General features: G+C 41.0%; 1 protein-coding gene across 5 annotated transcripts in view; it reads left to right on the top strand.

Moving 5' to 3' along the window:
- The window catches only part of SAMD13 (sterile alpha motif domain containing 13), a 65652-nt gene that overhangs the window by 8897 nt on the left and 37821 nt on the right, over window positions 1–18934 (top strand). For 2 of the 5 annotated variants that reach the window (XM_084636116.1, XM_084636117.1), the window contains exon 3: window positions 6806–6917. In XM_084636116.1, coding sequence (XP_084492242.1) covers window positions 6806–6917 — 112 coding nt within the window. Of the gene's footprint in view, window positions 1–6805; window positions 6918–7075; window positions 7808–13258; window positions 14033–15748; window positions 16590–18934 lie in introns of those variants that run through there. The other 3 variants (XM_084636118.1, XM_084636119.1, XM_084636115.1) reach the window with 3 other exon arrangements.

The following is an 18934-nucleotide window of genomic DNA, read 5'->3' as shown; positions in this document are numbered from 1 at the left end:
GAGTTCCATTCTTGCTCTGATCTCCCACAAAGTTCATCACTACTTGCCTCCGCGTTAGGTGAGGGTACCCACTTTCAGCTCAAGGCAAACCTTGACCCCAGGAGTCTTGCTCCATCAGCATCCTCAAACTCAGAACAGTTTGATATGCTTGCTAGCACTGCCTACCCAAGATCAAAGATTCTCTGAGTCAAAATAATGACAGTCTACAGAACTGTCTATTTACCACGTAAATTGCCAAGGAGGAGAAAGATCCAAGTCTCCGTGCACAGAGCCTGGTGCATCGCCCATTACGTAGACATCGGAGCAATTTATCTGACAGGCCAATTGAATTCAGTCCTGAATTTTCACCCAAAATGTGTGTTCTGCACTGTCCAGCCCTCTCCTGGACAGTTCAGATATTTTAGGTCTGTTGCCCCTGTAAGGGCATCAGTATCCAACAGTTTGTTACTTTAAGTGGAGAGTTACCTGCACAATTCAGTTTAAACACAACACTGGATTAGTTTTTGTTTAAAGAATGAAGCAAGTTTATTTAACTACAGAAAGTGACTACAAGTTCCAGGCATTAAAGTCAAAAATGGTTACAACAGAAATAAAGATAAAGTGCTTTCTAGTGCTAAACTTAACAAACTAGACTTGGTCAAGGTGAAATCCGTACCACATGTTCCCAGGAACATTGCTTCAGTCGCATGGTGGTGATGCCTGTAGCTGGAGGTGGAAGAGAGAGGAAGAGCATGGCAAACCTCCCTCTCTTTTATCATGTTCTTTCTTCCCTCTTGGCTTTGCCTCCCACCCTTCAGGGTCAGATGAGCATTACCTCATCATAATCCCAAACTGACCAAGGGAAGGGGGGGTGACTCACTCGAGAGTCCAACAGATCCTTTGATGCTGCCTAGGCCGGTGTCCTTTGTTCCTGTGAGCTGGGCTGGGTTTGTCCCATACATGCCCTGAGGAGGTATGAACTGCCTCTCTGTTCCTGGAGAGTTTTGCCTGGGCTTGTTTTAAGCCATGAGGACACATTTTCAGCCTCATAACTATATACATGAAATTACAACCTATAACATTACTATAACAACAATGCTCCGTGCATCATGAGCCTTCCAAAGACACCCGACATGACAAACTTTGCATTGGATACCACACAATCATATTATAACAGTGAACATGGGGGTGCAGGGTGTTCTCCTGAGATACAGAGTGTCTCAGTCATCAGCTTGGCCAGAAGGGTAGGGGAACTGGGAGTACTTATGGCTGATCCACTGTACACAGTATTCTACCAGGACAAGGTAACCTTATATCCCCATTCTTGTTTCTTACGTAAGGTTTCATTAGACTTCCACATAAAAGTGCCTCATGGGAGCAAACCAATCTTCACATTTTGGACATGAGAAGAGCTCTTGCCTTTTATCCTGATAGGAGTAACCTCTTCAGAGCTTCTCCCAGATTGTCGCCTTCTCAGAGAGAGTGACGGGATGTTCAGTTTCCACCCAAACACTATCTAAATGGATTTCAGGATGCATTTTAGCATGTTACAAAGCTTTGGGAATGCATCGCCACCTACAGTCACTGTTCATTCCACTAGGGCACAGTCCACTTCTATAGCCCTACTTAAGAACTTATCCATCACAGACATTTGCAACGCACCACCTGGTCACCTGTATGCGCCTTTTCCCAGCACGGTGCTGTTATGCATGCTCCTAGGGTAGATGCTGCCACTGGCCAGGCTGTTCTCCAATCTGTAGTGAATCTAGGGGGACCAGATGTCCTGATTTTATAGGGACAGTCCTGATATTTGGGGATTTTTCTTGTATAGGTGCCAATTACCCCCCATCCCTATTTTTCTTACTTGCTATCTGGTCACCCTAAGTGAATCTGCCTCCTCAGGAGCAAAAAGAACAGGAGGACTTGTGGCACCTTAGAGACGAACCAGTTTATTTGAGCATGAGCTTTCGTGAGCTACAGCTCACTTCATCGGACGCGAAAGCTCATGCTCAAATAAATTGGTTCGTCTCTAAGGTGCCACGAGTCCTCCTTTTCTTTTTGCGAATACAGACTAACAGGGCTGTTACTCTGAAACTCCTCAGGAGCATAAATCCCATTGACAGTAGATGTTCATAAATCCCTTTTGAATATGAAATTCAGGCTCCTAAATCATTTAGGTGTTGCACTGCTGAGCACAGCAATGCCTACCTACCTTTAAAATTCTGGGCCTTAATCTTTGCAGTTCATTGCACTTTTCTTTTCTTCTTTGTTTGCTATTCATATAGAGCTTTCATGAATTTGTATTTGTACAAATGCTGAGAGTAAGCATCTAAAGTTGTAGTTACACAGCACCTTCCATCCTTACAACCAGGGATTAACAAAGGAGATAGCATGGGGGGAGCTCCTCCTTTGTTGAGGAGGTGAGAACTGTTTAGGCAGGGGATTAGAAGAAGGGTAGTAGGCGGGCCAGGTACCTGCCTGGGGCTTCCGGGTTTCCTGCCAGTGCGAGGCACAGCAGCCTAATGGGAGAAGTGTCCCAGCTGGGAGGCACCTATCCACTTGTTCCAGAGAGAGTTCTGTTCCCCTGCTGGCTTCTCCTCCTATCCAGAGATGATGACAGATGGAGATGATGCATGCATTTGGTGCAATGTCTTGTCTGAAATAATGTATTTCCAACTTTCCTGTCTAAAAACCTCCACAACCTGCTATTTTTATTCCTTTTGACATCGGTGCAGGTTCTTCACCCTGGTCAAATCTAAATAGTGACACTGGGTGGGAACAATAAGCTGCGTGCATGCATGTACACACACAGAAACATACTTCGGCTTGGTTGGCTGCAAGCCTGCTGCTTGGGGACATAAACTGCTTTCAGACACATTCCTTCTTATTTCCTCCAAAGGAAATAGACTGCACAGTGATGGGCATGATATAAAGCCAGGTAGATAAATGGTTCCTAATCTCTCCCCCCGTGCTGCATCTCATCGCTACAAGATGATGATGTAACACCTTATTACCACGTAACATCAAGACCTTTGATGACAGCTATCAAAACTGGTGAGCTTCCCCTCCTATTGAGATCTACTTTAAGCATTGGTTACAGCACAGCAATATACACTTATGCAGTAACTATACATGGATCATACCTGTATGTCCATTCAGAAACCACCCTCAATTAGCAGCTTCACCTTTACCATGTGTGTTGCAGGGGGAAAGTAATCAAAACAAGGACAGCTTATATTTAATGTATTTTCCCTTTTGGCTCAAATGATAGAGGCTCAGCTACTAACTGAAGGTGGCTATTTAAAGCTGGTGGGTAATGTAATTCAATTGAACAGGAGCTGTGGTTTCTAAGTGAATGTATACAGCGTGCGTGCGCTGATGTACAAAATAAGCATTTGGCACTATGTTAAGGAGGTTATAAATAGCTTTAGTAAAAGCTGTTTTTTCAAGATACTGCTGTATCTTTCCAGAACTTTCTGCTTCCACCACATGATGGCAATAAAGGCACAACACACAGACAGTGGTGAAAAGCAAGCAGGCCACAACTTTATTCGTAATCAGTGCATCTGGTACCTGGCAGTTCAACCTGTCAGATCATAAAACGCCAGCCCCTTTAAGCTTTTAAGGCACTCTGTGGGCCGGACATAAACACGTATTTATGGCTTAAGTTATGATTCTCAGACATTCTCTTTCCTTGTCTAAAGAATTGAGCTTTGCACAATAATAAGGCAATGAGGAAGCTGTTCAATCCACAGTCTGGGAGCCAAGAGAAAAGGTTACAAATCCAGCCAGACTCAACTGGATTCCGCCACACTCCTCCCAAGCTTTAAGTTCCGTAATTTTTGAAACCACCTCTCACTTGAGGTCCCGCAAGAGGCTGCTACTTGTGAGGCAGGAGCATGCATTTATTAGGACAAGTTAGTCACCAGTGTAGCTCCATTGAAGTATTTATACCTGGCATGAGTCTGGACCATTATGCGTAAATATTTCCTGTACTGTAAGAGCAATAGCATGGAGAACTAAAACCTAAAAATAAAGATGTTTTAAAACATGCCTTGAAGTACAATAAGCTTGAAATTAAAACATATTTGTTAGTAAACAAAATTTTAATAGGCATTTTTCCACATTAAATCTTTCGTTTGCTATATAGAAAGAATATGGAAAATTAAGCACTTTTAAAATTCACTATACTTTTTTAATGCTCAATTTTTATTGTAAGTGGAATGATGACGCAGATTGTAAATGTGATGTGAGAGGAATATTCTGCACCTTGGGGAAAATGCAGAGATTTGTGTAATACTTATAAACTCCACTCCTACAAATTACAGTGCCTTTGTGAATGTTGAGTGGACATAGATTTTTATAGTATATTTCAGGATTTAAGCATCACAATTTGAACAACAAGAAAAATCTTAAACTAAAATGAATTCTGTATTTAACAGAAATACTACAAGTATTCTGCAGTACTGATCCTGGTTAGCAAATCCTTTGCTTGCAGTGAATAGTATCTTAGTCCACAAGTAGCCCCATTGAAATCAGTGGGTCTGTTTGTGAAGGGCTCTCAGCCTGGCCCTTAACTTACTGTGGTTTTGGGGTCATTGCTGTGGAATGCTTTTGTATTATATTTAATGAATGACAGAAAATGTTTTAAAGGGGCTAAAATGCTAATGTACAAGCAATGTTACCATGCAACTCCAAAGTTCCAGAATTCTGTTGTCACATACAAATACAGACCCCAGGATTCCGAGGAGAAGCAACAGCCAGTCACACAACTGGGAGACCCCCAAAGCGCTCAGTGAGGTTTGAGCCACCATCCACAATTATGCTCCTGTTCTTTGTGGCTGGTGAAAAGCAGTTAGGAGACCGTGGACCCTGTGCTGACAGAGATGATCACCGCCTCTTTCAGTGAAATCGATCTTCCTGCCCCTCTGAAACACACAGTGGTCTAGCGTTGCTGCTTGACTAAGCCCGGGCAAGATGGAAGTGGTGATAGTGGGAAGAGGAACCTTTGAAAGAACAGGCCAAAATCAATCTCCTGAGCACATTACCCAGCTCAGCTCAGCATGCTGTTTTGACTCTGTCCAATACTGGCCACAATCTACAACTTGAATCCTGACTGTCAAGGCCCAAAATGGACTTGGCCTTTGCTATTATAAGAGTAGGACTCATCAGGGCAGGGACTAGACCTTTTCGGCAGCAGGAGCTCCCTTCCATCACAGTGATCCTGAACCTCATGAGTGTTGATGTCAGATGCAAGATTCACCACCTTGGCATTGCTTTCCCTATTAGCAATCCAAGCATAGCTCAGTATAGACAGATGCAGGAAGAGACGAGAGAAGGAAAAGTGAAGCAAGAGAATTAATTTTTTAAGTGTCTAAATCCACTCCAATAGATCGTACAGTCTTGTTGAGTACTTGTATGTTCACATAAACTTTGAGAGCCTTTGCATTCCATAGTGACGAGTGAATTATAAATAAACAGATATACATATATGTGCTGTGCACCTGGGATTAGACTCCAGGGTTAAAGACTGCCCAGAGATGAAAGATACTGTAAATGTCCTTGTCTTTCGTGTCCAAACTAAAGGAAGCTAGAGCAGTAAGTCTCTGGGCCAGATTTCTGCCCTGGGACACATGCATGCAAATCCCAATGGTTACAATGAAATCTTGGGCCACGTATGTAAAGGCTGAATTTTGGCTTCTAATTATTTATATTCATATTCAAAATATGTATTATAAAGACCTTTGACTGTAGCTCTGTTTCCCTCTTGGGAGTCCCTTTAGATCATTTGAGACCGTGGAAGTGTTTCGCCTGATTTCAGAAAAATATACATAAATTAGTTCTTGTTATTTCCTTATTGATGCTACAACTGAGCTATTGACAGGGATGGCACAGTTAAAATGGAGAATATCTGTTGCTGAACTTCTTTTGTACATTGAAAGCTGTAGCTGTAGAAGCATTTGATAAAAGCAGGTGTTTCCTGTGTGTGACTGCTTGCTGTTCATCTCCTTAAATTACTGGATGAAAGCCAGAGTCAAGCTAGTTATGTGCAGGTTTTACTAACAACTTGCAGAGCCAAAAAGGTTATCTGAGATAAGAAGGTAGGTTAAGGTTAAGCAATGCTGTCTGGAATCACTCTGAATTAATAACTAATGGGTAACATTCTGAATGATTTGTTGTTTCTGATGCTGCTGAAAGCAATTGGCTGAGGTCAGCCACAGAAAGGAATCAGTTCTGACTGTGTTTAACAGATGTTTTCTAGGATTCTTAGCTGATTAGAAAATCCATAGATTTAAGTCTTAAAGGCAATGTTGAAAGACTTGGATAATGGGAGCATGTAGAGTGCTTAATGGTGCAGATGCATCCCTGATTCATAAGAGAGTTTGTGTAGAAAGAGACTGAATACAAAATACTGAAATCGCCTGAACAGAGTTTGGTAGGAGAAAACAAATAGCAAACAAAGTCTTGGGAGACTGGTGTTCAACCCCAAACTTGGTAGGTCTTGTGCTCCAAGGCCAGTAGGAGGCTGGGGAGAGCTGTGAAGGCAGCATGTTCAGCCCCTACATGAGGAGGAGTCTCTACTGACCCCTTCTGGCCAATTTGAGGACTAGCAATAATGTATTCTCAAGGGAGAGGTATCCAGCCTTTCTCTGGTGTTCTTGACACTGGGTCTTTGAAGTGGGGAAGAATGTGAGTGACTGTCATTTCTTTAAGAGGGTCCTGGAGGATGCCTCCCTCTGGGGGAAAGTAAGTGGGCTGCATACACAGAAGCAGCATATAATAAGCGCACACATAGTGATTACCTGTCTAAATTTGCATTTTGTAGTTCAGTAGAGAATGGGAGACCTCCTGACCCTGCTGACTGGGCTGTCACTGATGTCGTAAATTACTTCAGAACAGCAGGATTTGAAGAACAAGCCAATGCTTTTCAAGAACAGGTAAATCGGTTTGGATTGACTGTCACTGCCCTTTGACCCCTCACGTTTTCATTATACGGGCTGGTTGTACAAAAGTTAGTGCATGGTAAATCTCCCAGAAAGGGAACATTCTGGGTGACAACTTTTTATTATCTTTAAACAATATCCTCATTTTACAGGACATGCACTGTAGCTGGAGGAAGGCTGCTCTTGTGATCAAAGCATTAGACTGGGAGCTGAAGAATCTGAGATCTATTCCTGGCTTGGCCACAGCCCTTTCTGTGTGATCTCAGGAAAGTTGCTTAAACGCTCTGTGCCTAAGCTTCACCATATGTAAAATGGGAATAGTACTTCCCTACCTCCTGAGGTTGTGGGGAGGATAATTTTGTTAATGTTTATAAAATGCTGAATTCCTCTGAGGGAAGGTGCTATCAAAGAGTTATGTCCACAAGTTCAGTTGCATGCTGCTTTTTGGCCTGGGAGTCTTGCTGTCTTGGTTTGAGGAAAGGTTTCCTTGAGGAAAGGTTACAAGTAATCAGAAAACAGAGGAATTGAAAGTAGGGGGAAAGCAGTGGCTTTCTTGCATAGCAACAGCACATTGCTCTGCTACATGAACGTAAGAATGGCCATATTGGGTCAGACCAAAGGTCCATCTAGCCCACTCTTCTGTCTTCCACAGTGGCCAATGCCAGGTGCCCCAGGGGGAACAGAACAGGTAATCATCACGTGATCCATCCCCTGTCACCCATTCCCAGTTTCTGGCAAACAGCGGCTAGGGACACCATCCCTGCCCATTCTGGTTAATAGCCAGTGATGGACCTATCCTCCGTGAATTTATCTAGTTCCTTTTTGAACCCTGTTATAGTCTTGGCCTTCACAACATCCTGTGGCAAGGAGTTCAGCAGGTTGACTGTGCGTTGTGTGAAGAAATAACTTCCTTTTATTTGTTTTAAACCTGCTGCCTATTTAATTTCATTTGGTGACCCCCTAGTTCTTATGTTATTAGAAGAAGTAAATACTTCCTTATTTACTTTCTGCACATCAGTCATGATTTTATAGACCTCTATCGTATCACCCATTAGTCATCTCTTTTCTAAACTGAAAAGTTCCAATCTTGTTAATCTCTCCTCATACGGAAGCTGTTCCATACCCCTAATAATTTTCATTGCCCTTTTCTGAAACTTTTTCAATTCCAATGTATCTTTTTTCAGACGGGGAGACCACATCTGCACGCAATTTCAAGATGTTGGCAGACAATGGATTTACATAGAGGCAATATGAGATTTTCTGTGTTGTTACTTATCTCTTTCTTAATGATTCCCAGCATTCTGTTTGCTTTTTAGACTGCCTCTGCACATTGATTGGTTGTTTTCAGAGAACTATCCACAATTATTCCAAGATCTCTTTCTTGAGTGGTAACAGCTAATTTAGACCCCATCATTTTATAAGTATAGTTGAGATTGTTTTCCAATGTGCATTATTTTGCATTTATCAACATTGAATTTCATCTGCCATTTTGTTGCCCAGTCATCCAGTTTTGTGAGATCCCTTTGTAGCTCTTCACAGTCTGCTTTGGACTGAACTATCTTGAGTAGTTTTGTATCTTCACCTCACTCTTTATCCCTTTGTCCAGATCATTTATGAACATGTTGAGTAGTACTGGACCCAGTACCAACCCCTGGAGGACACCACTATTTACCTCTCTCCATTCTGAAAAGTGACCATTTATTCCTATCCTTTGTTTCCTACCTTTTAGCCAGTTACTGATCCATGAGAGGATCTTCCCTCTTATCCCATGATAGCTTACTTTGCTTAAGAGCCTTTGGTGAGGGACCTTGTCAAAGGCTTTCTGAACATTTAAGTGCACTATATCCACTGGATCCCCCTTGTCCACATGCTTGTTGACCCCCTCAAAGAATTCTAGCAGATTGGTGAGGCGTGATTTCCCTTTTCAAAAACCATGTTGACTCTTCCTCAACAAATTATGTTCATGTAGGTGTCTGACAATTCTGTACTTTACTATAGTTTCAACTAGTTTACCTGGTACTGAAGTCAGGCTTACCGGCCTGTAATTGCCTTGAGAAAGATGTTGGTTCTTCACTTGTTGGGCTGCTGGAGAGGAGGCACAAGACACTGGTATGCTTTTTATCTCAGGGGAAACAAGGTGATTGCTGGAACAGCCTACTCCTACAGCATTTCTGCCATCTGAGTAGAAGCAGTGAAACCAAAGGTGACACTTCCCCCTTGGATGAAAGGTTCCACAGTAGCTGTCTTGATGTGACAGGGAAGGATCATTGAGGAAGAATCAATGAAAAAGATAGCGAGGGACTGATCACTCAGTAAGCCGGTAATGCAATATGGATCCTTTCTCCTACAGATTACTGTTTCATGGTTCAGTACCAACAAAAGTCACAACAATGACCGAAAGTCATTGGTCCATGTGGAATGAGTTTAGTCTGTCTTGTATCGAGTGGACAAGCATCCACATAACCATCATCATCATTACTGGAATTGGCTGACACACTTGCTGGCAGTCTGTCAGCTGTGAAGTTAGACTGAATGGGCCATTGAAACTGGGCTAGTTGCACACAGCTGAGGAGCAACAGTGGGGTAGCGAAGGGAAATTTGCACTAGAACTGCCTGTGATGTGCCTGCCTCTTTTGTAGCCAGAGAACATACATCTCCAGGTCTGTTAGTCTGGCACCATTCCTGATCACTGAGACCCAAATGTTCCAACTTGAGTGCTCAAAGTTAGGCACCGAAATTCATATTTAGGCACCTAGATAATTGCCCTGATTTTCCAGAATGCTGAGCAGTCATAACTCAGGGTGAATGACATCTGTGGGTGCTTAGTACTTCTGGAGATGAGATCCTAGAGCACCCAAGTTTGAACATCTGGGCCAAAATGTCTTTTAACAAAAGAACAAATAAATAACAATGTCTTCTGTCAGTGTCACTTTGGATGGGCTATCACCATCAGGAGAGTGAATTTGTGTGGGGGGGTGGAGGGTGAGAAAACCTGGATTTGTGCTGGAAATGGCCCAACCTGATGATCATTTTAGATAAGCTATTACCAGCAGGACAGTGGGGTGGGAGGAGGTATTGTTTCATATTCTCTGTGTGTATATAAAGTCTGCTGCAGTTTCCACGGTATGCATCCGATGAAGTGAGCTGTAGCTCACGAAAGCTCATGCTCAAATAAATTGGTTAGTCTCTAAGGTGCCACAAGTACTCCTTTTTTTTTTGCGAATACAGACTAACACGGCTGTTACTCTGAAAAATGTCTTCTGTGAAAATCTTCTCTCCATAATGAAGATATGGGAATGTATCTACTTGGAAACAGTTGTATTTTTATTCTCTGCATCCTTCGAGGAGATGTTTTTCTTAAAAGCTGCTTATTTCATTTAGTTCAGGATCTGATAAATTACAAAATATTGGCCAGATAGAAATTACAACTGTAAAAACTGCATAGTAATAATCTCTTCTCGACATTCTATTTCTGCCTCTTTTCTTTGCTTGGTTTACATTTTTGCAAAATCAATGCTTTTTGCAGCTGATAAGAACAATTTTGAAGGGGAGGATAGAGATCTGGAATCTTTTTATAAGTGTAACATATGTAAATGTAACATATATATAAACCATATTTTAAAAAAAATCATACAATTCAGCAACCCCCTTTTTAATTTGGCTTAAAAGATATATTTATAACATGCATGTTTTAGCAAAGGTTTAACAGATTTCAGGACCTGTAGGCTGCCTCTTTACCTGTTACATTCTGATGTACCTGAAACCTTTGCACTAAAAGACTTTGGTCATTTAATGGAGGTGGCTCTAAACTTCTGTCTCTCACCCCATCCATCACCTCCATAAAGCATTTCAAACGTTGCAGCTCTAAACTCTTCCTCTCACAGACAAGAAGCCTATCAAAATTCTGTTCTAGCCTTCTTTATTTGGCATAGAGCCATCCAGTGCTAAAATGAAATGCAGGCTTTCCAAAAAAAAAAAAAAAAGTGGCATTCAAAAAGGAATAAAATCAGCTTCTTGCTACTGAGTTAATCTAGCTGACCTTAAAGCCTGAGAAATAAAATCCCAACTGATTATGATTTATGAGTGCAGCCGGTGGCTAAATTTAGTCTCATTCTTGTGGGGAAAAAAAGCCTTGTTTTGGGTAATTCTCTGGAAGGGCTCAAGGAGCCTCTTTCTACAGCTGCAGCTAACTGTTCAGCATATTTTACATTTAAAGATGAGTAATCAGACAGACAACAGATTTGACAGAGTCTATTACTTCTCTAACACCATCAAGAACATCACCTGGGACTCCTTTCCACCACCCCAGGAAGGTTGGTTTTACAATTAAGAAAGAGACAGTCTGAGAAGTCAGGGGCTCTGGCTTTTCTTCCTCTGACAGTCGTGCCTGGGTGAGTTCAGTCAAGAATCTTACACTTTCTGTGCCTTAGTTGCCTTGTCAATAATGCAGCAGTAATAATTGCCAACTTTCCTGCACTCTTGTGAGGCCAACTCTCACTAATATCTGCAGAGCTTCTGAGATCACCTGATGGAAAGCAGCATAGAAGTGCTAAGTGCTATTTTTGTTATGATGAAGGTAGGACCACTGTGGTGCTTTTGGGAGGAAAGCTGCTAGTTCATAAGGTTCCATTTATCTGTGTGTGTTTCTATTAATTGTTGGATCTCTAAGGCTCCTCAGATCTTTATAATCAGGAACCCAGCTATGGCAACACAGAGGGATCACTAACTCTGCTGGCATTGGCTTCTGCCCCCTGGCTATCCTCTGTGAGATTGCACCAGGAGTTAATGCTATTTCAGGACTTTCCACCCTTACTTATGTACTCGCCTGAGGGCAGGAATGGGCAGGCATGCATACGGTGACCAGATGTCCCTATTTTATAGGGACAGTCCCGAAATTTGGGGCTTTGTCTTATATAGGCACCTATTACCCACCACCGCCAGTCCCGATTTTTCACACTTGCTATCTGGTCACGCTAGGCATGCATATAATGCATTTCTCTCCCTTCATCCCGAGCCACACACATTTGAAGGGGGAAAGTGACTGTGTGTGTGGAGGGAAGTGTCCCACATAACCCCTTGCCTTACCTTTGCCATAGAAAATGGTTCTCCACTGAACTGCTTCCATTAAGTAGAGGGAACACATGGGCCATTCTTTTGTATAGTGGTTAGCTACAACATATGTATTAGGGAATTGTTGGAAAATATGATCGCTTTCTTTGTTCTCAAATCCCACCTTTTGCATAATTGTAACTGAGTCCACACTTCTTTGTAATGAGATATAATACATCTCATCCATAAAATACACTGATAAATGGCTCCAAGCTGCTTTAAAACCTGAACATATCTTACAGATGAGGAAAAAGATCTGAGGAAGAGCTCTGTGAAGCTCAAACGCCTGTCCCTTCCACCAACAGAAGTTGGTCCAATAAAAGATATTACCTCACCCCCCCTTGTCTTTCTCAGATGAGGAAAAAGACATTTTTAAAAAACTGTATATTGTGAATGCTAGTGTAAGTGGTTGATTATAAGGTGATTATACTTCTGCTGGTATTATTAAATCTTAATATCTCTCTGATTTCAGTGGATGTAAGTCGATTTCAGTGGAAGAAATTACTATAAAACAGTGAAAATAGCAAATTAGCAGGGAACGGGTTATTGTAACTATGAGGGAGTTGGGGATAGAGGGGAATTAGATAAGTAGGAAGATGCAAAATACCAAGACAGAAAATATGAGCCATAAACATTCTGAACAATTGGCTCAAAGAGCAAGACACTAAAATAGACTGAAACACATCGCAAGGCGGAATTCGAAGAGCTTTGCTAGGATGCCTGTCCTGACAATGCAGCTGGTGTGTATGGGTGACTTGATGCGTGTAACCCTTTGCCATGTGTTATGACTTTGTATATTTAACAGATAAAGCAAAACTTTCAGTGCCAGCTACCAAAAACAATAATAATATTTATGGCTGTCATGTAGCCAGAGGATTATATTTAAATAATGCTAAATTTGGCCCTTCATAACCACTGTCACAGCACCTTAAGCAATGAGATTGCAGTATGCAAATGAACTAAAGTCCTCAGCATGGTTATTAGCTGATTTATCTCTGATGTCATAATCCCCCCTCCAACAAAGGCCTCTTCATAGCTATCTTGAAAGCAGACTGTTGGTTGGAAAATAGCTAGTTTTCCATGTCTCTCTCTAATGAAGATACCTTAACAAAAACATGGAGAAGCACAGAGAGACATTTTGTAAATCATTTTAATATAAACATGTTTTCCTTTTAAAAATTTGTGATATTACTCAACCATATTAAACTTGAAGGACAGAGAGAGTGCCAAGAGGAATTTCACTGGATTGCCAATGGTTGCTGAGGACAGAGGCTGAATTTTGCTGCTAAGAACATCTTGACAAGATGGTGAATTATTATGACATTCTAGGTATTCAAAGAAATGCCTCTGCAGATGACATTAAAAAGGCATACCGAAAACTGGCATTGAAGGTGCACCCTGATAAAAACCCAGAGAACAGAGAGGCAGCAGAGAGGAAATTCATAGAAGTCTCTCAGGCATATGAGGTTTTATCTGATGCCAAAAAACGGGATGTCTATGACATGTCTAGTGAAGAAGGTATAAGTGGAAAAGACAGAAGAGGTAGAGGTGAAGGTGGAGAAAAAGGTAGAGTTAGAGAGAAAGGCAGGGGTGGGAGTCACTTTGATTCTGAATTCCCATTCAGTAGCCCACACACAGATGTGTTGAGAGGAATGGACTCCTTTACAGTGAAACTCTGGGATGATCTACTTGATGGAATTTCTGGCATTCAGCGAGGACTCCATGGAAGACGAAGCAGAAGTGGTGAAGGATACTCTGTCTCTATTGCTGGAGTGTCTCCTATTTCAGGAACTGGATTTACTTCATTTGGTTCCCAGCGAGTTGGGGGCTGCTCTTCATCCTCCATCACATCACTGAACAACAGTGGGAAAGGCAACTTCAAATCAGTCATAACGGCCAGCAAAATAGTTAATGGCATCAAAATCACTACAAAGAGGATTGTGATGAATGGAGAAGAAAGAGTAGAAACCATTATTGACCATTAAAATTCTCAACAATTGGTAAGAGGCAGCTACTGTACTTGGATAATGAGTTGTTGAAAACACACATTTGTCAGAAATATTAAATTATGATGAATTTCATTTGAGGGATTAACCAGAGTAATGAGGGTGCGGGGGAAGTTTCAACCAAAATCTATTTTTGGTTTGCTGCGTCCTAATTGAAAATATTTATAAACAGTTCTTCCAAAGTTATGTGTGGGTGCCATAGACTTGTCGGTTAATTCTCGGGCTATCATTAATGCATGTATTTTGTCTATAAAATTGTTGTGAATTCTCTGTGCACTTTGCATTTAATAATAGTTATCCAAAGTGAAGAATGATCAGAGTTCAGGCCAATCAATACTTCCACTAGCATGAATCTTATGTTTTTCCTTTTTGTTTGAATTGTGAACCCAATGGTTAATTTGCTCTGAAGTTAACATTCTCAGGACAAACTTTGTTCATTTCAATTAGTAAGGAAAAATGTAGCACTGGAAGATGTAAATGCAAAACAACATTGCATTTCTGGATTGTTTTCTTGCTTCACCTAAATGCTGGCAGCTTAGTACATTTTGATAACTAGCTATGTATATTATAGGCAAATAGCAATGATTAGAGGGAGTGAACTGGGTCTAAGTTATTTCCTAACACATTCTAAATCAGTAAATGCTGTTGTTTTTGTGGAAAAAAGAACATAAAACAGTGTAGGCAAACTGTGTAAAGCTATAAACTTCTCTGGGACTTGCTGACCTCAGAAAGCACTCCAGCTACACCATGTGATGCGAGAAAAATATTGCTCATTATGCTTCTTTGATGCATGTATAGAGCCTTATAGCTGTAGTTTGCATTCTGTGGATGTGCCACACAGTACCATTGCAGTCAGTGCTTAATTGTAATGAAAGAGGTGCTGGGGCTCAAGCAATTTATTTATATGCATAACTGATGCAGCAAGCCCAGAGGTGCTGGGCCTATGAACTGCCAAGCCAAGAGGTTCCACGGCTCAGTCCTGGCAAGCCCTGGCACAAATTAAGCCCTGACTGCAGTTCTGTGAGGGGAGGGGTGGTCTTGTGATGAAAGCACAGGACGGAGACTCAAGGGATGTGGATTCTATTCCTGGCTCTGACCTTAGAGAAGTCACTTAAAGGCACATTTTTAAAAGTGGCCTCAGGTTTTGGGGTGGGATTTTCAAAAACACCAGAGTGACATACACTCTAAATAGACAGGGCAGACAAATCAAGGGAGAAAGGAAATATTATTACCATCTTTTAAAAGGCATGGAAGATCAAGTGACTTGCCAAAGATCACACAAAACAATCTATGGCAGAGCTGAGACTTGAACTCAGATCTTCTGCACCGCAGGTCACTGTGTTAGCCACAAGACCACCCTACCTGCTGTACCTAATAATTAAAACATTTTCCTGCATCTGTGAATTTGAAACAAATAACTGGGAAAAATTTCAAATGTGGATGCTTCTAGTTAGACACCTGAATAAATAGCGTGATTTCTAGAGGTGCTGAAGTCAATAGCTGCTGCAGGGGGTGAGCACTTTTGAAAATCAGCCCATTGGCAGATGTCATCATTTGTTTACAGATGTTTACAGTTTATGAAAAAATAGAGCATAGTATTCCTGTTCTTCATGAATGATCCTCTTTAGTATACTCCTGTCTGTTGAGAATAGTTTTGTAATCTTTTAGATGTGTACGTTACCCTTAATTACGCATTAATTCTTTTTCTAGGAAATTGACGGCAAATCATTGCTACTGATGACAAGAAATGATGTATTGACTGGACTTGCGTTAAAACTGGGGCCAGCTCTGAAAATCTATGAATATCACGTAAAACCTCTACAGACACAACATCTAAAGAACAATTCTTTATAGCGAATGGTCTAATTGGGGTCCTGTTGTGCCTCGAATAACAATAAATAAACAATTTGGTTTCATATGATGGAACTTTGTAAAGAGAGAATATATGTCTTAAGAATTTAAACCAAATGGAAATGATATATATCCCATTGGATAGATTTGGCAATATACTGTACTATGACTGAACTGAGAGGGATGGTGTGGATTTTCACATGGTACATAATGATTTTCTCTTGCAGCTCCCTAAACAGAATACATTGAAATGATTAAATCAGATTCTGAACAAAAAGTGAAGAAAGGGAGTTCTTCGTTTCTAAGCCAAACAAGAGGTTAATCTTCAAGAATTACTTAAAGTACTATTAAAAGTTTACATATATTTGGGGAGAGGAAGCAGAAGTAGATTCTGATTTATGTCAAATATCTACTGAAGTTACTGCTCCTTGTAACTTGTGTGACTGGATTGGGATTTGCCAACTCACCCCTTTCTGCAAAGGGTCGTATTTTTGACCTTATTAAGGTTTATTTGTGGTATATTGCAATGTTTAAAGCTGTACGTACAATTAACATAGCACCTTTTATGCAGAAGGCCTTCCTAAGAGGTGAAGCTTGGTTGTGTATTTTGGTGGTGGTCATATTTTCAGCTTGTTTTCACCCAGTTTTATTCACAGTTCTAAGTAATGTATACTTGTTTTTAAACAGCATGTGTTGCTTTGTAAAACAAAAACAAAAGTTCATTTTATTATTTTAATTTATAAAAATTTCTTACAAATTTTGAAGAACATTGTATAGAGTAGATTTTTGCAGTTTTTTTAAAAAAAATATTCTATTTAATGGTGTTGCAATGAATAATTTTGATGTTTTACTTGATTTATGGTTTAAATATTTGTTTCCAAAAATGTGAAAGAGGTTGTCTTGTTACCATAGATCTCTGTTAAAAGAGAGTCTCATGCAATCTGTTTGTACTAGTTCCCAATTTAATTGGCTACTGGCTACCCCAATAAAGCATTGCTTATGTTTTGATTCCGTTTATTTGAAAGCTATTATTCTCACTATGTTTTCTTAGTTGTGGTATAGGAGGGATCCTATTTCTTTTTCTCAATCCAGCCAACAGTGGAGGGGTCAGGAAACTTCTTACTGTTCAGTGTTGTTGTATTTGTTTAACATTTAATGCTTTCTTATCTGTCCATCCATACTTTTGGATCAGATGTGCAGCTGGTGTAAACTGGCATGAAGCTCCATTGACATCTAAGTAATCAGACACAGAGATATTCTTTCTTACCGTCTGAGGATAAAATACTTACATAGGTAACTATTTCCTTCTGTTTTGATGCTCTCAGTGAGGATTTATGAAAAGTGGAGCTCAATACACGAGGGACGCTTAGGATCTTTTGCTTTTCCACATTGGGATTGTCTTTAAGAGGAAAGGAAAGTGAACTGAGATTAAGGGGGAAAGATGACTCATATGTACCACAGGTTTTTAAAATCACTTGCCTATGTATTAATGGATCTGATTCTCTTTCCTCTCACTGACATGATTATCTATTGATTAACGGTGTAGAGAGGTCAATTTCAAAGTTCTCGCAAAGGTCCTTTGTTCCACTTAACTTCTCTTAAACCCAGTTAATGCAGTGCAAATACTTCATGCTGGCCTTCTGCAGATGGGTGAATTTCACCCTGAGCTCCCATGACCATTCTAAATGCCTTCCAAAACCATGAGACAGCTACAAAGAGTTCTCGGAGCATCTCATAAAATCTAGGACACTCCCTAAACACGCACACAGTGTGAGATACAGCACATATGAGGTGCAGTAGAGGGGGTAGAGCAAGGAGAAGACGCTAATGGCAGTGTGGTGGGAAACAAGTAGGAGTGATGTGGTGGGAGGAGATTGTGAGGAAGACATTGCATGGCTGGGAAGAAGGTGAGAGGGAGCGGAGGAGGAAGGAGATACCTGTCAGCCAAGTTGGAGGAAGGCTGGGGCGCAGGAGAGAAGGGATAGAATTCAGTGAAAATCAGCAGGAAACAGATGTTCATAATTCAGCAAGGATGGTGCCCCAGACCTAGACCACTGGTAAGGCCAGGAAGGGGTGTGGAATGGTCACTGCTTTGACTCCTGGGGAGTTACTCCTGATTTACACCAATAAAAATGAAAGGGAAATCAGGCCCTGCATATTTAGTTATATCTGAGCTGTTGACTAAGCTCAGATGATGATGTGCATAACTGCGTGGCTTGCAACCCCTGACTGTATTACATTTGTATTTGGATCTTGAGACTCTGTGAGAATGTATTGTATGAACCAAGCTTCTAAACTAACAGATCACTTTCTATCCCTCATCCTGTATTCACTGCAGAGACTGGGGTATGGAAGCAGAGAAGTACTTACTCCTGTTTGTGCATCACAATGTATATTCTGATTATTATTATGATTTGTATTCTGGTAGCACATAGAGACCCCAATCAGGATCAGGGTCCCATTTGGGAAGGCTTGGTACAAACAGATAAGGAGACATAGCCCCTGCCCTGAGGAGTTTACAGGCACAAATGAATCAGTTTGGTAGAAACTGTAGGGGGGGAAGGAAGGAGGGAAAGGATGACACATTAAGTTGTTAGGATAACAAGATATCTTAATTAATTCTGTGGTGATAGGCTTGCGTGGTGTGAAACTACACTGTCTTCAGTAGTATACACTGGGGGCCCAATCCCGCCATGGACGATGCACCCAAACTCAATGAGACATTTGAGTATATATAGGTTGGAATATAGGAACTGGCATGCTGGATCAGAACAGCAGTCCATCTAGTTCCATGGTTCTCAACCTGTGGTCCACAGACTATGCCTAAGATTTTCCAAAGGAGTCCGCACCTCCATTTGAAAAAAATTTTAAGGGTCCATAAATGAGAAAAGGTTGAAAACCACTGACCTAGTCCAATATGCTGTGTCTGACAACAGCCATTGTCTGATGCTTTGTAAGAAAGAATAAAAACTGCCATAATGGGCAACTGTGCACTAACATTTCCATGAGTTCATGTGAGGCTGGGCCCTAAGTCTTTTTGATTTG

This window comes from Lepidochelys olivacea (genome assembly GCF_965140295.1).
Source record: "Lepidochelys olivacea isolate rLepOli2 genome assembly, chromosome: 8".
NCBI lineage: Eukaryota > Metazoa > Chordata > Testudines > Cheloniidae > Lepidochelys > Lepidochelys olivacea.
This window is presented reverse-complemented; position numbering and strand designations above follow the sequence as displayed.